We start from the raw sequence: 23,325 nt of genomic DNA, 5'->3' as shown, positions 1-23,325 counted from the left end.
TGTCGTAATTACAAAGTATTCGCTGAATTGATGTCAAAACAGAGAAGAAATAAAGGTCATTGAGGACTGAGCGTCTCGGCTGAGGGAGGAGAAGGTGGAGGAGGGGGACTAATAGGGGGACTAATCGGTTTCAGTTACAATTAAAGGAAGAATGTAATTTTTGTTGGAGAGACAGCGCCACCATTATCCAAAGGATTGGTCTGGTATTGCAGTAAACCCCCATGTAGAGAAGTGTATATAAATCCTGCCTGTATACAATAGGGGTGGTTTTTCTGGAAATGTGTTCCTCATGGGCGGAGCATTATCTGGCCATGGCCGGATTAAGGTAGGTGGAGGCTGCTGGGCGCAAAATTTGGTGGAGACCCCCACTGAATGTAGCCCAGACAGTGGTACACATCACTATTCTAAATTATCAGTAATATTCCAAACTTTCTTCTACTTACATGTCAACTGCTGGCCTGGCTGGTCCAGTGGCAGTGGATGTAGCGCTGACTACTATTCCTTGTTTCAACATCAGTCCCACACGCCACTACTTCCCTGATAGTTCTCTTTCCCCCTATTTCAGCAGGCGGTGGGGGACATTGCTGGTCGGATGCCCTTATGAGTACAGTGGTGGCGGCCCAGGGGCGCGCTCCCTGGGAGCCCTGTCGGTACTCTGAAGTAATATTATACTGTATAAGCACTGTATGGTGATATTATGTGAATAGAAGTATGATATTGGTATTGTATGGTAATATTTTGTAGGTACTTGTAATATACTAATATAGTAGCATAATATGCACACTATATCATTATATAGCATAAGGAAATATTAGGATGTATGTTGCACTGTATGGTGGTATTTCCTAGGTACTTTGACATTGTATTTTGTATGAGCTGTGTGGTGCTATCATATTATGGACACTATGGGGGTCATTTACTAAGGACCCAAATGTGGTTTTCCATCGGGTTACCCGAATATTACCGTTTTGCGCTGATTTTCCCTGAATTGGCCCAGGTTTTTGGCACACGCGATCTGAGGCACATCGACACTGGCATGCACGTGACGGAAATCTGGGGGCGTGGCCGTCAGAAAACCCGTCGGATTCTGAAAAACCGCCTTAATTTTTAAAACTAAAGTGTCGCTCGACATGCACTTACCTGCACCCAGGGTAGCTTGGTGAACTCCAGTGAACTCCGACGGACTTCAGCGCAGCAGCAACACCTGGTGGACATCGGGCGCATTACCTTAGTGAATCCCGGGCGGCCCCAAATCCTCTACAGAGAACGCGCCGCTGGATCGTGACAGGACCGGGTAAGTAAATCTGCCCCTATATTGTTAGTATAGTGGCATTTGGAGGGCACTTTATATTCATATTACATTAGCACTCCATGGTTGTATTTTGTGAGTACTCTATGGCAGTTATACTTTAGGTATGATGGTACTTTGAGGGTACTTCATAGCAATATTATAGTTTGTATTATAGTAATAGTAGTGGTACTAAATGGGCCCAGTATGGTGTTATTTTATCAGTACTTGTATACTATATGATGTTTTTATGTGGATTGTCTATAGCAGTGATGGCTAACCTATGGCACTGGTGCCAGAGGTGGCACTCGGAGTCCTTTCTGTGGGCACTCAGGCCATTACCAGAGATTACTCCAGGTATCTCCCTGCAGTCCCAGACAGCCCAGGACTTGCTGTGCACACAGCTATTTTAAAGTGACAGCTCGACCTGGGACTATTTTCTGCTTTATTGGTGTCCTCAGGGTGCTGGTGTCAATGAAAGCTGTGACAAAAAAGGGAGTATAAATCACAAATTAAATTTCTGTGTTGGCACTTTGCGATAAATAAACGGGTCTTTGTTGTAGTTTGGGCACTCGGTCTCTAAAAGGTTTGCCATCACTGGTCTATAGTAATACTATAGTATATTGTAAAGCATTACAAGTGGTAATTTGTGGGCACTGTATGGTGGTATTTTTTACTACTTGTGTACATGGTGGTATTATATAAATTCTCTTTAGTGATGTGAGATGGGAACTGTATGGAGGTATTATTTTACTACTATGTGGATTCCCTAGTAATACTATAGTACGTAGTATAGTAATGTAAGTGGTAATATGTAGGTTTTCTGTGGGTACTAAATGGTGGTATTTTGTGAGTTCTTTTTAGTAATATATGGGCACTCTATGGTGGTATTATTTTACTACTAGTGTACAATATAGTGGTTGGTAGTCTCTGGGTTCTCTGTAGTGACATGAGATGGGCTCTGAAGGCGGCATTAATTATTACTAGTGTACCATTTTGTGGGTTCTTTATGGGCACTACATGGTGGTATTATGTGAGTTCTTTTTAGTAATATATGGGCACTCTATGGTGGTATTATTTTACTACTAGTGTACTATATAGTGGTATTCTCTGGGTTCTCTGTACTGATATGAGATGGGCGCTGTAAGGTGGTATTAGTTACTACTGGTGTACCATTTTGTGGGTTCTCTATGGACACTGTATGGTGGTATTATTTTACTACTAGTGTACTATATAGTGGTATTCTCTGGGTTCTCTGTACTGATATGAGATGGGCGCTGTAAGGTGGTATTAGTTACTACTGGTGTACCATTTTGTGGGTTCTCTATGGACACTGTATGGTGGTATTATTTTACTACTAGTGTACTATATAGTGGTATTCTCTGGGTTCTCTGTTTTAATATGAGATAGGAGCTGTAAGGTGGTATTAGTTTACTAATAGGGTAGCATTTTGTGGGTTCTCTATAGACACTGGGGTCATTTACTAAGGGCCGATTCACGGTTTCCCGATTTTCCCTGAATTGCCCCGGGATTTTGGCGAACCGAATCAGATTGTGGCGCATCGGCGCTGGCATGCACGCGACGGAAATCGGGGGCATGGCCGAACGAAAACCCGATGGATTCGGAAAAACCACCGCATTAAAAAAAAAAAAAAGTGTCACGGGACTCGACTCGCGCTTACCTTCACTAGGAATAGGCCGATGAAGTTCAGTGCATTCCGTCGGGCCTCAGGGAACTTCAGCGCAGCAGCGCCACCTGGACGTCGGAGGAACTGCCTTAGTGAATCCCGGCAGGACCCGAATCCACCGCAGAGAACGCGCCGCTGGATCGCGAATGGACTGGGTAAGTAAATCTGCCCCACTGTATGGTGGTATTACTTAGCATTAGGATTCAGTAGTAGAGTTAATATCACATCTGAGAAGGTGCCTCACAGACCTCACAGCGTCCTACACATCTAAACCTGCTTCTTCTGTCTACATTTCTGCCCAAAACCAAGCAAACGAAAACCTTTTTCCTTACACAGGGAACCATTATTCATATATTCAGAATCCACGCTGCCAAAAACGCCTTAATAATTTGCAATAATTTGGTTTCCTGCGCTGGCTGGTAATACCTCTACTTGGCTGATGAAGTTCTCTCGCAGTGAAATCTGTCAATGTTTTTATTCAATATTCAGTCATGTTCCGTACGGCGACGGTTAGGCGGCGCTACGAAAATTCAATCTGGGACCCGCTTTACTCTGTAATTCCGACGCATCAGCATTTTGATTGCGTTACCCGTGGATTATTTTCACCCGTCCCCATTTGTCTGTTTTGTAGACTCCGGGAATTTGTTTAGGGACAGCAGCGAAGGCGCGTCAGGCTTTTATCTGTAATCTCCGGAGAGATAGGATGATTTTTCTTTTTTTTTTTTTACTAGTAACTTGACTAGTGGCATTTATTAGGAGGCAATTAAACGCGTAGTTGTGTCTAGAAATCGACCAGGGAGAAGCATAAATAATGCGAAAATTAGATTTATCAACAGTGTACCACTGCCAGAGGCGTAATGTACCGAAAATTCAATATGGCTATTTGATATGCATTCTTCAAGGAGATACTTGTACTGCGCTAAGACTTCTCATATTGTATTATATTATATTTTCTTGAAAATTGGAAGTAACACACGTTGGGATCATTGTTCATGGCAATCATTAGTCTTTTCAGATCCACTCAAAGTCATGTATGTAGTACAATAATGTGTACAAATATGAGGTATAGAGTAGTATTAGTCTTTTCAGATTTACTCTGCATGTAGTAAGTACAGTATTAGTCATGGATAATAATATGCAACAGTGTGAACCCAGTGGGTCTCATTTCCTAAGGGTCCACAATCGTCGGATATTCCGACGATTACCGATTTGCACCGTATTTAAAAGGCTATTGTGGCACATACGATCAGATTTTGTCGCAATCACGCCAGCTTTCATGCAACACCGATCAGGGGGCGTGACGTAGGATGATCCGACGGATTCGGACTGAGCGCGGGATTTAACATTTAAATTGTGTCGTAAGACCAAGCACTTACATGCACCGGGAAGAAGAAGGTGAACTCCGGCGGACCTGAGCGGGGAGCAACACATGCAGGAAATCGGGCGCACGATCTTAGTGATTCGCGGCACAGGGCATGAGCGTCAGCGAACACACCTCGGGGATCGTGACTCGGACGGGTAAGTAAATGTGCCCCAATGTGTTATACACCCTATAAAGGGGTTGCTCACTTTACCTCATGTTTTTGTAATGTGTGTGTAAGTGTAGGGGGCAGAATATGAGGTCAGTTACCAATATACATCTAGTAATAGATGCTGTACTTTCTTGGTATGTAAAGTGAAGGGGGGCAGGATCAGCTCCAGGTTTCAGTAGGCCCCTGGGTGACAGAGCCTCAGTAGGCCCCTTTGCAGTGAACTCATGCGACAGCATTAAAAATGCAGAAACTACAGCAGTCTCCTGTTCCCTAAAATATTCCATAGTTTATCATCCCAAACAGCCCCCTTATGGTTATTTTATATACAACTCCTTCTCTCCAATGGATTAATTATGTACAGCCTTATGTGCCCCCCCACCCGGCCAAGCAGCACTTGGCCCTGGAACTTGCCCAGGTATGTCCAGTGCTGGTGCCGGCCCTGGCCAGGATATGAGGTAATTCTCCAATATACATCTAGTAATAGTTCTGCTCCGCTTTCCTGATATGTAAAGTGAGGCCTCCTGTCTTTTACCTCATCATTTTACCTCATGTCTGTTACCTCATCAGCCAGACATTCCTGACCATAAAATGGCCGCAGATGGAGGGTCATGTGATCTCTATCTGTCCATGAGCAATCTCCCTGCCAGAACCCTATGATAATTTTCATGAATATAAGATTAAGGTCCTTCATGGACAGTCATTTTATGGTCAGGAATGTCTGGCTGATGGTCAGGAAGTAAGAGTTCTCCTTACGGAGAGTTTGCCAATTAAGGCTCTTGTGTACATGTGTATTGAGAGAAGGAACAGATGTACGAGGATTTCATGGGTGAAGGTTCTTCTCAGTTTAAAATTAGTGGGTGGTTTGGGTGGCCATGGACCCCTCTAGAAGGCTTGGACCTAACAGAGGTCTGGACCCCACCAGTCAGACATGAATCATCCATTTAGGAATATTCGGAATGTTTGACACTCAATAAGGATGAAGCAAGACGTCCCACTTGACAAAACTTAGGCTCCTGCTGTATTTCATGAAATGGACCTCATCCTTGACCCACTGTCATGTTATTTCCATGATTGTTTTGTCTCCTTGCTATCTGTAGTTAGCGATTCTCTGTGTATCAGACTGAAAGTAACTCATTATTTGTCTTCTTGCAGCAAACAACATTTGTTTCTATGGAGAATGTTCCTACTACTGCTCAACGGAACATGCCCTATGTGGAAAGCCAGATCAGATAGAAGGATCCTTGGCTGCTTTCCTTCCGGACTTGTCCTTAGCGAAACGGAAGACATGGAGGAATCCATGGAGACGCTCCTATCATAAACGCAAAAAAGCAGAGTAAGATCTTCTTATTCCATGTTTATCTATGATATTTAGGACAAACATGACCTTTACATCAATAGATAAGTTACCCATAAATCTCCAGGCCGTGCCAGACTTTTCCCATGGATTCATGGCTCGGGCTCTGTTGGGGTCTCAGTAGTTGGATTCCACAGAAATTGCTGTCTAACCAGGGATCACAATATACCGCTAATCGTTCTGTACAGTGTTTACCTTATAGCGGGTGAAATAATACTAAAACAATATACTGCTCCGTGTTTAAGTTACAGAGTTACACTATAGAGTAAATATAACTATAAAGTGCTCACTGAATATCAACAAACACAGGACAGAAAATAATACAAAAATAATACAGCCATACAGATATCTAGAGAGTTTATGAACCTGTTGGGAGCCGAGGGCCTGACTCCTACAATATCCATTGTAACCTAATGTTAAAAAGTGTCATTTTTAGAACCTAATCCTGGACAAGGGATCTCTGGGCCCATTATATAAAATAATTCTAGGGCCTAAAGCATGCGTCGGGAACCTTTTTGGCTGAGAGAGCCACGAATGCCACATATTTTAAAATATAATTCTGTGAGAGCCATGCAATATGCACATGTCCCTCTGTAGATAGGTAGCCCCAGCATATGCTGCAAGTAGATAAGTAGCCCTAGCATATGCCTGAAGTAGATGGGTAGCCTCAGCACATTCCCCAAGTAAATAGGTAGCCCCAGCATGTGCCCCAAGTAGATAGGTAGCCCCAGCTTGTGCCCCAAGTAGATAGGTAGCCCCAGCAAATGCCCCAAGTAGATAGGTAGCCCCATCACATGCCCCAAGTAGATAGGTAACCCCAGCACATGCCCCAAGTAGATAGGTAGCCCCAGCACATGCTCCTCAGTATATAAGTAGCCCCAGCATATGCCCCCAGTAGATAGGTAGTCACAGCATATGGCCCCCAGTAGATAGGTAGCCCCAGCACATGCCCCCCAGTAGATAGGTAGCCCCAGCACATGCCCCCCAGTAGATACAATAGGTAGCCCCAGAACATGACCAAAGTATATAGGTATCCACAGTAAAAAAAATGAGTACTCATTTACCTGCTTCCTGCAGCAAGCTCCTCATCGCTCCCACACCCCTCACCACTCTCCATGTTCTGGGCGCCAACGCTGCCATCGTTTCTCAGGCAACGTTTTAGCTGCCTCCATCCTGGGACCAGCAGGCCAATCACTGTCTTATAAACAACCTATGGGTCGCCAGCCAGATGCAGCCATCAAAAGAACCACATATGGTGCACGAGCTGTAGGATCTTGACCCATAAAAATTTCCTTCGAACTTGTTTGTAATTTTCCCAACTTCTGGGACCAATATGGTGTGTTTTAGGATCCCAATAATCATAGGATAGGGTATCATTATCAAATTGATGAGGGTTACAGGAACCTGTCACCTACTATTACCCCACAAAAAAGATCTAATTCCTGCCTTTTTCTAGCCTGTATCTCCGGTTCTGTAGCTCTCAGGACCACAGGTCCGGTGTATTTTTAAGGATGAGATTCTCATCTTAAAGTGATAGATATAGGCATCCAAATTGAAGCTCCCCCTGCAGCCTCTCAACCTGAGGCCTCATTGACACGGCCCTGTTTCATCCTCTACTGAAGGGGCTGCTAGCTTTGTGGTTGACGGGTTCCCTTTAACCATTTCTCTCCCCTTCATACAACTGATGTCAGATATAACAAAACAGATCATGTAGCGTATCCTAAGCTTTTTAATGTCTCTACAAACCCCCCTAATTACTACATATTTTTATTATTGAGCTCTAAATTTTCGGCAAAAAGATGTTCATAAAGTCGGATCCTACAGTAAATCCCTATCATCCTGATACTCCGAGCTTCTATCGACTGCCATAACTTCTCATACTATTTATACCCTTCCCCGCATTATCCTATTGTGCATATTAAGACCTGTCACTTATCATCGCAGTCCTGAAATATCTACATTTATTGCTATTTTGTTTCACCCAGTCTCTCCATTTTGCCACAGTCGGATGTTTAGCAGACCTAAAGTGCGATAAATGCACGTAACCGCGATAAACCGCATCATAATGTGTTATATTCTTCTTAAATTTGCAGCTTCGATTGTATTTTATGGCTCCATTTACTCTCTAAAAAGCAAATCCTTTGGGCGGCCTTAAAGTGAAGTGCACCATGCAGCATAGTGATAGAGCCCATGGAGATGCTCCGTATTACACAAAACCTTTATATTAGCACCGGATAAGGCCGCAAGGAAATTGATACATTTCCACCTTTATGGATATATGGCACCTAATGGGCTTCTGTTTATGGATATCTAAAAGCTTATCAGGCCGGTGCTCCATGTCTATTGCATTACACGTCTGTATTCTCTCCATTTATCATTCCTGGCAGCTATGTGGATATGATTTCCGAAGACTTCTCCCTTCAGATCTTATTAGAAGGGAGGATGGAGCAGAGTGGTGGGATGGCGGGGCTGATGTGTCATCAGATTATTGCTTGATTACCCTCTCCCTGCTTAGCATTAACCCTCTATGAATCCTGCTTGCTAAAGAGACACTCAATGTAACGTCTCCATCGACTGTCATCAAATACATTTCCTTCCCTCCTGTAAGCAGCCATTTTCCGGATTTTAATATTTGGAGAGTATTATATTAAAAAATAAAGACATGTCTACTATAGTTTCTTGGGTCACTAGAAGAAAAGCATTTGCGGACATCTCCTTCATCCTTCTGAGGATCTCTCCTTCATCCATCTAAGGGCCTCTATTTCATCCATCTGAGGACCTCTCCTAAATTTATCTGAGGACCTCTCCTTAATTTATCTGAGGGCATCTCCTTGATCCATCCGAAGGCATCTCCTTGATCCTTCTCAGGACCTCTCTTTCATCCATCTGTGGAACCCTCCTTCATCCATCTGAAAACATCCCCTTGATCTATCTGAGGACCTCTTCTTCATCCAACTAAGGACCTCTCCCTCACCCATCTGAGGACCTCTCCTTCATCCATCTTAGGACCTCTCCTTCATCCATGCGAGGACCTCTCCTTCATCCATGCGAGGACCTCTCCTTCATCCGTCTGAGGACCTCTCCTTCATCCATCTGAGAACCTCTTTTCCATCCATCTGAGAACCTCTTTTCCATCCATCTGAGAACCTCTTTTCCATCCATCTGAGAACCTCTTTTCCATCCATCTGAGAACCTCTTTTTCATCCATCTGAGGACCTCCCCTTCATCCATCTCCTTTATCTATACATATCACAGGCACTTTTAACTGCATTGTAAACTTTGCCAATATTATTACACATTGCATACATAATAGGTTTTTAAATTGATGATCTATCCCCTAGGTAAAGTGAATCTGTGCCAAGCTGTAGTTACCTGACCTAGCAAGTGTTCAGATAACAGAATTGCTTTTCTTCCTAGACTTTTTTCTTTGTCAGAGGTCACTAGAATCAACCAAATGGTTAGGTTACTGAGTTTCAGACCGCTAATGAACCCAGATTGACAACATATCCTATGAATAAGATAGTCAATGGGGAATTTTGGGAGTTGTAGGAAACAGCCCACTGACTGTTGAATACCTGATGACCATATTCAACTCGGCCAATGCTTGTGCTCTAAATGAGGGGAAAGCCACTTGTAGATATCTCTGAAGGTGGCTTATCCCCAAGACAAAAATTTAAAATTGTGTTATCCATTGTTGCAATTTTAAGTCCATATTTGAGTAGGGGTCCAGTCTAATCTTTAGCCAATTCTTTCAATAATTCTTCCACCATTGTAAGGTCAAGCTGGCCAACCAGTGGAGTCATTCTTTTACAAATTTTGACTCGCATATAGGTAGTGTCGCATCTCCTACATTGGCTGTCATCTTCATGTTCAATGCCACCTTTAAGAAAGAAATTAGCAGCAGTGATTTTATAGACCCGAGTCACAATTAGTTCCCTTTCTCACTTAGACGAGGCAAGCTGTATGGTCCGTGACTCCCTACAATGCTAATGCTTAAGCAACTGTTAACAAAGGAACAGCGCGACCGCCGTGCTTACAAATATCACTGCCTTAATTAGAGAGAATGTAAAAATAACTCAAAGAGGACGATGCACTGCGGAGAATTCTTCCGTGCATTAGTCACTTTGGTTCTGAATTAAAAAAAAGCAGAAGAGGAATTATACAATGAAAGGGATCTAATGCCAGAGACAAAGACGTTAGAACAGGGATAAGATATTCGCTTTAAATGTATCTGTCAATATCAATTGTTATGAATACAACTGAGCTCATGTTGCCATTGGAGATCGACTTTAACACTGGTGGACCCCATTAGAGTCAATGCAGGAAGTGGGGCACCAGCTATACATTGCGGGTTGCATTATAAACCAAATCCACGTTGCAGATGGCAACACAGACTGTTGGACCAAGTTCAGTGTCAGTCCATACATGTTGACCTCTCCCCGTATTTAGTGTCAGTCCATATATGTTGACCCCTCCCCTTATTTTGTTTTCCAAAAATAAATAGATGAGTGACCCCTTAATAAGGCTTATTTTTCTCTAAGTCTGCATTCATTAGTGTCATTTAATATTAATTGATATTTTTCTTGACTTCATTAAGCCATTGAGGGTTATTTTTCAGGGCTTTTAGGTCAGAAAACTGCTGTATAAGCCCTAAAACAATTGCAATTGCTTGCAATCTGCCACCTTTCCACCTTTATGCCAGCTCCACGCCAAGTGGGCGTGGAGGGTCATGGCGGGTTACGAAGCCGGCAGTGGAGTCAGTGCTTCTGCCCCGCGCAGTGGGATGCTGGAAAGTTTGCTTGCTGTATATTATTTCTACGTGAGGTAGGACCTAGAAATTAAAGCTACCCTGTAGGACCTTTAAAATAAAAAGCCATTGGATGGCAAAGCCAGCCATCGGATACAAGAAGAGGCTGGAGCCAGCTCTGTTTGTGTTGTGTCTCTTCAGTGCAGTGTAGGGAACTGGTTTGGCTAAGTGAAAGGCTATTGACTAGGATCAGGAATGGAAAATTCTCCATAAGGGGGGAACTCTTACTCCCTGACACTTGTCAAAACCCTCTCACTCAGCCAAACTAGTTCCCTACACTGTACTGAAGAGTCGCAACCACATCAAAACAGCGCTGTCTAGAGTTGAGAATCTCTTCCTTCTGGAATAGATATACTGGTTGGCTTTAATTCCACATCATATTATTAGGCTTCTTGGAAGTCATGCTTGATGTTTTAGGGGCTGCCTTTCAAGGTAGCAAAAAGAGGCGTTTTTTTCCCTGTTCCATCCTGGAAAACATATTTGCATATTTCCCAGAATCCCCTAGTGTTGCATCAATTGCTATGAGTCTCTGTAAGGAGAACTCTTACGTCTTTATTTTCTGTAATGGGCGGCATTTTATTTGACTGGAATAAAGGATGGAGGTAAATATACATTTTTTACTATTTTTACACCACCTGGAGCCAGTAACAAAAAAAATCCTCAACCCTCAACAACGTCTTTAACCGACAATATCCCCACAGTGTTACATTTTATTTACTATCTCCATTGTATTCATTGTTGGTAGCTCTGCCCCCTACCTAACATCCCTACATCTCCACCTGCACTAAGCTATAAGGGATATGTTGCCCTGGCACACGCCGTCAGGATTAATGAGCGTCATTTGTATGAAGAGGGTTGAGTTTTCAGTATTCGGTGAGATTGGAAAGAATGATAATGGCCTCTCTTTGTACATCCCGTTCTCGGCATTTTCTAAGATGTATTTGTACTCTGCATGGCCACAGCGTGGGGGGAAGATGAATTCTAGGAATAAAAATATCGGATCAGTCTTTTGTTTTGGGTCTGTGAATGCGGCGCCTATGTGAGAGGACACGTAGCATAGACCTTTGTGCTTAATAAAAGAATCTCACGCCAGGGTTTTCAGAATGATATGGAAAACGCCTCATCATCCGGCTGATGGATTTGCTAGGCTGAATAAAATGCAGACTATCTCATTATTCAAGAACTGGGTACAGTTCCAGTCCTAGGCCCTAATGCAAAATTCATCGATATCGCTTCCTTAAGAGCCAAGTGTTTATCCAGGGGTTAATAAAGTAGCATAGTGTTTGCTTACAAATCCTCCATAAGGGCAATTAATTCAGGATATATTTGCCTAGATTTTCCGGATAGAGCTCTCTAGGTTACATATTCTCGAATATATCTAAGCTTGTACTCGGCAATGTGTATCAGAAAGTGCAAAAAGAGGTATACAGGCGGTCCCTTACTTAAGAACACCCGACTTACAGACGACCCCTGGTTACAAACGGACCTCTGGATGTTGGTAATTTACGGTACTTTAGCCCTAGGCTACCATGATCATATGTAACAGTTATCACTGGTGTCTGCAATTAAGCTTTAATGTAAATTCTGGTTCTTATGACAACCCAACATTTTTAAAATCCAATTGTCACAGAGACCAAAAGTAATAAGGGACCGCCTGTATATATTCATAAAATGGGTAATTTCGTAAATGAAGACAACAATGAAATTGCTCTGACTTACCGAAAACCAATAGATAGCCGATGAAAAATCATTTATTGTGTTGTGTATACAGCTCCAATGCAGAACTATGGGGCTTATTTACTTACCCGGTCCTGTCGCGATCCAGCGGCGCGTTCTCCGATGAGGATTTGGGTCTTCCGGCGATTCACTAAGGTTGTGCGCCCGATGTCCACCAGGTGTCACTGCTGCGCCAAGGTCCTCCGGAGTTCACCAACCTATTCCTGGTGCATGTGAGTGATTGGTTTTGCGACACAATTCAATTTTTATATTCTGCATTTTTTTTCGAATCCGTTGGGTTTTCCTACGGCCACGCCCCCCGATTTCTGTCGCCTGAAAGCCAAAATCCGATCGCGTGTGCCAAAATCCCGGCGGAATTCAGCACAAAACGGAAAAATTCGGGCAGCCCGACGAAAGAGCAGCTGCAGAGCCCTTAGTAAATGAGCCCCTATATCTCTGAAAAAAGATAAGAAAAGTATGGACGAGATTAAATCATGACTACAAACAAGGTTTGCTTGTAGTCTGTAACCAAGGAGACACAGATCTACTGTGCATAGCAGCAGTACACATAAAACCATAAGAGATATTTTTTCATTGATAGAGTTGCTTATTTATTTTTCGGTACAGAGCAAAAAGAACAATTGTTATGTAATTGTTATGCAATCAATTTCTTTAATATTCTGCTGTTTTGTGTGCAGCGTCTCTATGGTGACAGACTACAAATAAACCTTGCGTGTAGTCTGATCCCGTAGTCATGTATAATTCCCTATCTAGGAGCTGTGTAAATGAAACGGTTGGAGATTAAGATCAATTACGGAGCTAAATAGCTAAAAGCCATAGTATATTCTCTTCATTTTGAAGCTATAGTAACAAGTCATTGTAATTCATGTTGTCTTACAGATGGGAAGTTGACAGTGACTACTGTGAGGGAGTAAAGCAGACGCCGCCATATGACAGCGGCACCAGACTTCTAGACGTCATCGATATGACAGTGTTCGACTTTCTTATGGGTAAGTGATATGAGATGCCGAAATAAGATTAATATGTATTAAAACTTGTGATGTGACTGACTAATGAAAGAAGAAATGCTGATTATAACAAAGCTAAGCCCATTGCTTTCTATGAGGACCATGAAATACCTAATCCCCCCTCCGGAGGCACTGCGCAGAAACTAAACACCTGCTTCTTGGTTGTCCTACAAGTTACCACTTATTGTTGAAGCTTCCAGTGATGGGAAACTGCAGAGAGGTTTTCTAACTTTATACAACCAGTGTCCCTCCCGTTCCAGAGTTGGCACTTTCTGTTTTATCCAAAAATTGCCTCTGAGAGTTTTTTCTCTTGTTTGTAGATGTTGGAAAACCCCCTTTTATCTTAGAAAGACCCCTCTTCCAGATAAAGACAGTTTAACAAACATAATTTGATTGATTATGGATTATTATTATTCATAATTATTATTTCTTTTTCTATAGGTAATATGGATCGTCATCATTACGAAACCTTTGAGAAGTTTGGAAATGAAACATTCATAATTCACCTGGATAACGGACGAGGGTAAATATTGCTCAATATGATTGACGTCATATATGCTATGTTGTATCATCGTATATCACTGTATGTTTTGCATTCTGTGTTGGACTGGGGTAACTAGGACCCTCAAGGGTGATGATGCTGAGGACTTACCCTCCATTTATAATGGAACCTTGAATGTCCATGCAGGACATATCATCAATTGTATCTAATATTCCATAAAAGCTCTAAAGGGCTAATTAGTTTGAAAAATAAAATTGTTAGAATTTCTTATAATGCACAACAAAAAGGACACAGAGTGAAATGGGATAATCACACAACCAAACGTCCAGCTAAGTCATCACTCATGGTGGTAACTTTAGATAGTGATATAGGTGATCAGGTATACCAACTAAATTATAGCCAAAAGAAAGGTATACAAGAGCCCAAATCCTGTATATCAATTGTAGGTACCGTATTTTTTGGACTATAAGGCACACAAAAAATCCTTTGATTTTCTCAGAAATCAAAGATGCACCTTATAGTCCGGTGCGCCTTATACATGTACCCTACTTACAGATAACAGCTGCCTTGAACTGTGCACAGGTCTGCCACCTGCTGGTCATTCATCCTTATAATCCGGTGCGCCTTATAATCCGATGCGCCTTATATATGAACCTAGACGTTTTAGCCTGCTATTGATGGTGAGCCTTATAATCCAGTGCGCCTTATAGTCCGAAAAATATGGTACTTTAAATCAATCCTCAGAGATATTGTTCTCCAAAGTTTCGAGAACAAAAGTGGTCAGGATCCCCAACACGTGTTTTGTGTCTTGCTTCCTCAGGGGCTTGGTCTGTTTATCCCTCCTCTAGTTCCTCTAGGGCGGGGAGTCCTGCACAGGTACCGCCCCCAAAGAGATAAAACAAAGCAGAACTTTATTGTTCTCTTCAGGATTTACTCATCTTTTCGGAGCTATGAATAAAAACTCCACAAACCTTACATATAAACGATTGGAAACTTGTAAGGATTGATACATTGATTTCCTGAACCTATACGTGCCTGTCCTCACCTTTCTATTGAGCCCATGTCTGTAGATGTAATTGCTCCATAATCGCATCTGAACAGTAAATAAAGTCTGCCAGTCCCTCCTTCACCTCTTATTGTTGTATTCAGCTGCCATTGGAGTATTCTTAAATTTTTACTTTTGTAGCTATATTGTATCAGTGGTTACCATGGTAATAATAGCACTTTGTGTTAGCGGATAAAGAAAGATTTACTTTGACCTTGGAAAATATCTAATGTTATAAAAGCTGGCGTCTTCTGAATGCAGCGTAATGTGGGAATTGGGATGAGGGCGGTAAAGGAAAAATATAGAGTGTAGATATGAGTGTTAGATGAAACGTACGATTTTGAGCCTCGGAGGGACTTTAAAATTAGGCTAATTAGCCAGAAGTCCTAGGGATGTCTTAACCTGAGCACCTCTGGGTTCCGGGTTCATGGGCTGTTACACTGTGTATCCTCCCCCTGCTCCCTCTGAACTTCCTTCCTCCATCTGTCTGTAGTAATATTAAAGCAGAGAGAGTTTCAGTACACATTAGAAGGGGGGGGGCAGCCTGTGAAGCTAAAACATGGAGGGGCTCTGGTAATACCCCTCTGAGCACTTCTGCCTCATTGGCATCATTTTAAAAGTTGATATTAGAAGGAAGGAAGCCATGGATAACAAATATAAAAAAATGACCACAGTCACGGTGCCTGGATTTATGAGTAAGTGTCCCTGGTTTATCATTAAAGATTTTGATGGTAGATTTCCTTTCACAGCACTTGCACAAGGAACAGTAGTGGATTATAATACAGACGGTTAGGGTGGTAGTCCGGGGACCATACATTATAGGGGTCCCATGGTTACCCAAACCGCTCACTAAATTTTATACTGAGAAGGACCTTACCCATGAAATCCTCATACATCTGTTCCTGCTCTCAATACACATGTACACAAGAGCCATTTCAGGACCTTTGAAGGTCCCCAAAAGGTCCTGAAATCACAGATTGAAAGCCGACAGGAGGGGCACATCCTCTATTGATTCTAGTACCATATGTAAGAAGTGATTCCAGACTTATAGGGGTTACAATATTCACACAGCCCTGGCCCCTTGACAGTCTTTAAATCGCCCACAACAACGAAGCCTACATCATATTCTAAAGGCTTCACAAGCCCAAGATTTCTGATCCTACTGGATCAGATTCTTAAATATATAAGCAGGATAACAAAATAACACATTTCACAGATATAAGTCCAACCTGTATCTATTAGTCCTGGTGTACACAATCTTGGTTGCCCCTGGATCCGACCGTGAAGCTATTGATCTTATGATCGGATTCTTCTCATCAATAGCTTCTCTAGTCTGCACGCTGCAGTACTCTATGCCTCGTGCCCTTCCTCCCCGGCATTACAAGACCAGCTCAGACACAGGCACTTCCTGCCAGCAAGCAGCAGTGTGTAGGGACCTACTCTACTAGCTACAGACAGATAAGGTCTTTATCCAGGAAATGAGAAGCATATAGCGGAGCTGACTCTGTGTGTGTTAAAGCTGAGATGTAGCAAAGCTGAGAATGTCTTTGTGTGTTATATCCATCTCATGGATCTCATCTCTCTTTTTCTCAGACTAGTAGAATGTTCAGAAGCTAAATGAAAGTGTATATAAACCCTGTGCTGTGATAATCTAAGCACATTGTCAACACTAGAAGGATCATAATGTGTCTTCTTAGAGACTCTGGAATATTACACTGACCATCAATGAGTGATATGGCATATGTAAACCAGTGTGGAAGTTCCCTACCGAGCCATGGGGGGAGTTTGGTAGAAAAAAAACCGTCCAACTGACATCTAGTCTTTTTTGTAACAATACAGCCATTAATTTACCCCATAAATGCAGAGAGCACTGCAGCGTGCAGACCAGAGAAGCTATTGATAAGATCAGAAGCTTCACGGTTAGACCCAGGGGCTACCAAAATTGTGTACACCAGGACTAATAGGGACAGGATGGACTTATATCTGTGAAATGTTGTATTTTTAATTTATTGATCATACATATATATATATGACTATAATGGATTATTCATCACCTCATCCTCAAATATCTTATTCAGTCTTAAAGGGAATAATAAAGTTGAGAGTCTACGTGGGGTTTCTTGGTTCTCCAAGTCCCATTCGTGTGTTCACACAACTCGTAGGATAAAAGGTCTGAACTCTCGGAATAAGACATTTCTCACATCTCACAGGGAGATTTGGGTTGTCAGAAGATAAAACATTTCCTTGCAATAACTGTTTTATCGTAAATTGTTTTCTACAAAATAGACTCAAGGCGGATATTAAACTGACATATAACTGGATTCCGGAATCTTCCCGACAGGTTGATGTTGTTTATACGCGGTCGGTGTATGAGGATTGTCAATGGTTTGTTTTACTTTTAACAGGTTCGGGAAATATTCTCACGATGAGCTGTCTATCCTGGTGCCGCTGAACCAGTGTTGCAGGTATTATTATTTTTACTATTGTTTTGGCTCTTCCGTGGGACCCAGAAAACTTTGATAGGAGTAGATGTCTATGTCTCAGTCCACACCTGCTCTTGACTTGCATCAACAAAACAATAAGGGAAGACAAACAGATATGTTACAATGTCCATTGGAGTCATCGGACTTTTAATTATCCCGAGATATATTTATATGGAGTATTTTGTAACTCAATGGAGCAGCAGGTCAATCATCTGTCCTGCCGCTTCATCGGATACTACGGGAGCAGATACAAAAAACAGAACATCTAAAAACACACATATCTTTTATAAGCTCACAAACACCAAGTCAGGGCCAGAAGGCCCAATAGTTTATCAAAAATAAACTGGAACAGTCTTACCAAGATTCATGTGTAGTTCAGTGGGAGTCCTCAAAGTGTATTGGACAGTATTTGGACAGGGGAATTGGTTCCTGGGATAACAAACCCTCTTCCACTGCTAAACCTGTTATGACTCCTGCCCTAAAAAGGGCATTATCAAACTGTCCCTAATGGGTTATGATTGCCCTAATGTGCGCCAAAAGAAAAAAAAAACTTGATTCAACACATTTCTTCATACATAGCAATGACCTCTAAGGGGCAATCGGGTATGGAGTTACTATAAATATGGGAACCCCACAGGCCTTCCACGTGCTGGTTAGGGCCACTGTGGACTTTAAAGGGGTTGTCCGAGTTTTGAAAAAAAAAAAATATATGTGGCCGGGAGCAGGCTGCTTAAAACACTAAAGATGTACTTACCTTCCGGTGCCCTCCGGTATCCAGCGCTCCGGTCCGGGCGCCATGTAAACAAACATGGCCGCCGGAGCAGCGCTGCATTCAGCTTCCGGCCGACCCGACAACCTTCCGGCCCACATTCACAATGCTGTGAATAGGGACGGATAGGCGTACCCGGCCACGGCCGGCCGGAAGCTGAATGCAACGCTGCTCTGGCAGCCATGTGTGTTTACATGGCGCCCGGACCGGAGCGACAGCAACGCTGGATGCCGGAGGCCACCGGAAGGTAAGTACATCTTAATTGTTTTAAGCAGCCCGCTCCCGGCCACATATAGTTTTTTTTTTCGGAACTCTCGGACATACTTGTTTTCTCCCAAGAATTAAGAATTAAGACAGAATTAAGTATACTCTTTAAAATATTATGTGTTTTTTTTGTATTTATATATATTTTTTGTAATAATTTACCATCAACAGGATAAAGAAATCCACATACTTGAGACTGCAGCTCCTGGCCAAGGAAGAATACAAGTTAAGCAAGTTGATGGAGGAGTCACTTCAAATGGACAAAATCGCTCCGATCCTCTACCAACCACATCTCGAAGCGATGGACCGAAGGCTTCGGATTATCCTTAAAGCCGTCAGTGACTGCTTAGAAAAACATAGCTACGATAACGTAGTCGCAAATGATTTGGACTCTGACCTGAGCAACAAGACAACCAAGAGGTAGTGACACAGAATCACTTACCCCCCCCACACCCCCAACCAAGAAGACATAGTCTTACCGAAGACTGCGAATGCTCCTCTGTGAATTCAGTGAATTCAGATTTAAGATGAAGTTGTTCCCACTGTAGACAAGTTACAAAAAACCCAGGAAAAATTGGATTAGATGATATAATAAGTCTATTGTATATGGAGGAACGTGAGACGATACGGTCGAAGACCTACAGAATTGGTTTTGGGTTCTAATCACATCCCAGTCTTTTTGTACAGATAGGAGGCCTTTATTTAAGAAAATGAAAACATTTTGTATTTATATATATATATGGTATAATATTACAAAGTGATGACCTACCTAATACTTTTTTTGAGAAAAAAAAGGGACAGTATAGTTTTGTTTACCTGTGATGCTGACTTGACTATACCACATTGACGCCTTCAAAATCACTTCAATCCCTTAACTTGAGTATACTGTATCTCCTGCAAGTTGTATTTCTGGAGGTCATAAATCCAAAGTCTTAAGAGTAGATGGTTTCTAAATCTTCGGTGGTGGAAGCTTTACTTGAATGTTGAGCATTGAGATGAACTACTTAAATATATAAAAAAATAAAACCAAGATGGCGGGCCTTATTGTCTAGATCAGGGGCTGGCCACATGTTGCTCTTCACTTGTGGTGGTGGAACACTTCCAGAAGGTCTTGTTCGTAGATGCAGGAAGGGACAACTGGGTAACAATTGGACTGCAGCATTTTGCCTTGGACCTTTCTTGTTGTTTGTAGCCAGGTAGCTGCCTTCCCATGTTTGCTTTTACTATATTTGTGTATATACTGTATATACATACATGGATGACAGCTGGATTCCACGGCTGTCAGCTTCATTTTGCAGCGTTTTTGTGATTTGTTTGCAGCGTGGTAAAAAGTGCAATAAAAGAAACAGCAAATAACGATCCAAAATATCTCTCTGATTTTTTTGTTTGTTTGTTTGCTAAGACCGAGATGATTTTATGGTTATCTTAAAGGGGTTGTCTACTTTCAGCAAATAATTGATATTGTTTGTGTAATGAAAAGTTATAGAATTTTCCAATATACTTTCTGTATCAATTGAATGCAATCAAATGAAGGGGGCAGAGTTGCAATACCAGACACGGCACATTGAACACATTGGCGCTATATCTGATGGGAAGACAGGAAAACAAAATCCATGTCAACCTAAATCAAAAAAGAAATTGTAGTGAAGCTGGGTTTACTGTACAATATAACTTTTCTAGGTAGAGTTGCATGTAACTGATCTATAATAAGTCATCTTTCTTCCGGCTACGATCGCTGCGGTGCTTCTATTATCGATGGATATAACAATAAGGTGGAAAACCTTATCATTATAGGAAAAGACAAGGAAGCAGCACTATCTGTATCTACTGTACATTATTATTATTATTAAGCCATGACGGAGACAGCACTACCTGTGCCTACAAATTTTCATTTTGATGTCCAATTCAGGACAGTGGTCAATAGTTATAGACAAGAGTACCAAGGGATCGCCAAAGATGATGATGCTTGTCCTCAATCTATAACGGACACACAAATGTCCTCGGAGGACATATCGCCAACTTGTGATGATCTAAGTAATTTGTGAATCCTCCCTAGTGGGAAGTGATTACCTCTAAATGGATTTGTCTTCTACTGGACTTTGGATGCCCATTATTATTTTTCAGAGGTTGGTCTTCTTCTAATCTTGTGGGTCAGTCCACTCTAAGCAGTAGCCATAACTTATGGTAGTGTCTATAAACATCTTCTCCGTGTATACACAGAGGGTGTGATTCCATAAGGTGATGCATACGCCTAGCATCAGCTTTGAGCATATGAGCTTGGAGGGTCCATGACTCTTTGAATGGACATGCTCTGCCCGTTTCATTCTGACAATCCAATCATTGTGACTATTCTGTCTGTGGTCCACTTAAAGGGAATCTGTCAGCAGAAATTGACCTATTAAACCACGACCAGTAGGTTGCCAAACAACTGAACACCTTCCAGATCGTGTATATTTCATGACCCAGGGTGGTGGTATCCTCCAGAAAATCAATTTTGAAGAGAGATGTAAATTAGTTTTAGAAAGTCAAGGAGGTGGAGAGATGTTACACTGACGTCAAGCTCCCTCTTCCTCAGAAAGCCCCCATCACTGTAACTGAAGGTCCTACATCCAAAAAACATCACTAAGCAAATCTCCTATGTCAATCCCAGACTAGGAGGCGTTGAGTGCTTCCCACCTTGACTTCAGTGTTAAACTCTCCGCCTCCTTGACTTTATACAACCAATTTACACCTCACTTCAAAGTTGAATTTCTGGTTGATGCCACCGCACTGGAACACAAAAGAAGCAGAAAAGGTGTTACACTGTTTGACAATATACTGTTAGGCTATATTCACACGAATGTATGGGGGACGTATATATACGGCCGCTGTATATACGGCCGATATACGTCCCCCATACACTTCTATGGGCGCACGGTACCCTACGGGAGCGGTACAGTACAGCACACGTGCGGCACCGTACCGTTCCGTACCCGGGAAAAAGATAGGACATGTCCTATCTTTTCCCGTAATACGGCGCCGTGCGCCATAGGTTGCTATGGAGAGGGGCGGGGGTGAGCTGCGCTCACCTCCTCCTCCTCTCCCCGTACACTGCCGTTGCCCGCTACGGTACGGTACGGGCGGGCAACGGCAGTGTGAATATAGCCTTAGTGGTTTATTAGACCCATTGCTCATGACAGGTTCCCTTTAAACATGAAACCTGCTTATAATGTAACACCATGAATCTGTTTTTAAGATCCTTGTAGGTTCCTGCACCTTGTATTTTATTTAGCTCTACACATAAAAACTTCATTATTGCTGTAGGTCCTTCACACAGAGAATGATGTCTTCTCCTCTCATTTATTAATTATTAATGACCTTCTTTTCATGCAGCAAGGCTCAATTTGCTCCTCTTTTTCTGTTTCCCAACAAATCTGAGACGTGATACCTCTGTTGTATGGAACATTAATATTATATTCTCAGCTGGATCGTTCTCGTTGAAATATAATGACTATTAGTCTGGTAATTCAGAAGCAATCAGCGTTTCCCAGAAGGCACAGCTTTGTCCGCCCGGCACAAGACCGGCCTGATGACTTATGTTGGCTCGGGAGGTAATACGACTATGATTCACACAATGAAACAATCAATGAGTGATAGAAAATTTTGGAGGAATCTGTGTTTTGTCTTCGGTGTGTAGTAATGGGTTCATGTCTCTGATTCATGTTATTTCAGAAAAGGAGAAGAACCGCCCAAGCGGGAAAATAAGTTTCTCGGAGGGCATCGCGAGCAGATGTCCAGATTTGTTAGACATTAGTGCAGTCTGATATGGTAACATACTACAGAGGTCTCATACATACTGGGGCACATTTACTTACCCGTTCCATTCGCAATCCAGCGGCGCGTTCTCTGCGGTGGATTCGGGTTCTGCCAGGATTCACTAAGGTAGTTCCTCCGACGTCCACTAGGTGTCGCTGCTGCACTGAAGTTCATCGGCATGCACTGAAGTTCACCGTCCTACGCTGGGTGCAGGTAAGCGCGTGTCAAGTGACACTTTTTTTTAAAATGCGTCGGTTTTTCTGAATCCGGCGGGTTTTTGTACTGCCACGCCCCCCGATTTCCGTCGCGTGCATGCCGGCGCCAATGCGCCACAATCCTATCGCATGCGTCAAAATCCCGGGGCAATTCAGGGAAAAACAACGCAAATCAGAAATTTTCGGATAACCCGGCGGAAAAAACGTGATTCAGGCCCTTAGTAAATGACTCCCACTGTGTATACTATACATCTGCCCTTCTTAAAGAGCTTATAACATTTTTGACACATCAGAAGGTAGGATTAGGGGTGCTGAGACCTACAGCTTTTGCTTAAACACTGCTTTCAAGACATTTAGGCCAAGTTCAGACCTCGTTATTTGTTCTCCATTGTAATTATACGTCAGAAAGACTGTATGTAACTTGTCTTGTTCCTCCCGTATCCCTGAAACGGGAGGAGGAATGAACTGAATGATTGAATGGGGTGTTTCACCCAGTGATTGTCACTGTCAGGGTCGGCGTTAGGGGGCGGGGAACTGGGCATTTGCCTTGGGCCCCCTGTCCTAAAGGGCCCCCTCATGTGGGCTTTTGTGGGCAGAGGATGAATCTCTTGGTGAAGATGCTTATCATCTGTCTCCTGCCTATATATCTAAAGGTCATCTATTGGTCTATCATCTATCATCAATGCACCTACCATCTGTCTATCTCCTATAAAATTCTCCTACAGTCCCATATTACAGATTGCCTTACAATACTACTGTTTGTAAACTACAAAGTGTTATTATTGTGCAGGACTAAAGGAGTCTCTTACTGACTGTTGCTGCTCATAAAATAGTTTGATG

The 23,325-nt window shown here is 42.5% G+C and overlaps 1 protein-coding gene across 1 annotated transcript in view; it reads left to right on the top strand.

Annotated features, from left to right (window-relative positions):
* The window catches only part of FAM20C (FAM20C golgi associated secretory pathway kinase), a 126,915-nt gene extending 107,084 nt beyond the window's left edge, over nucleotides 1-19,831 (top strand). Inside the window, exons 6-10 of the mRNA XM_072120479.1 lie at nucleotides 5,660-5,840; nucleotides 13,285-13,394; nucleotides 13,854-13,935; nucleotides 17,365-17,424; nucleotides 18,647-19,831. Coding sequence (XP_071976580.1) covers nucleotides 5,660-5,840; nucleotides 13,285-13,394; nucleotides 13,854-13,935; nucleotides 17,365-17,424; nucleotides 18,647-18,899 — 686 coding nt within the window. The 3' untranslated portion in view covers nucleotides 18,900-19,831. The remainder of the gene's footprint in view (nucleotides 1-5,659; nucleotides 5,841-13,284; nucleotides 13,395-13,853; nucleotides 13,936-17,364; nucleotides 17,425-18,646) is intronic.
* Nucleotides 19,832-23,325: the final 3,494 nt, after the last annotated feature.

This window comes from Engystomops pustulosus, chromosome 8, assembly GCF_040894005.1.
Source record: "Engystomops pustulosus chromosome 8, aEngPut4.maternal, whole genome shotgun sequence".
Classification (NCBI taxonomy): domain Eukaryota; kingdom Metazoa; phylum Chordata; class Amphibia; order Anura; family Leptodactylidae; genus Engystomops; species Engystomops pustulosus.
Note: the sequence above shows the minus strand (reverse complement) of the source record. Positions and strands in the feature narration are given on the sequence as shown.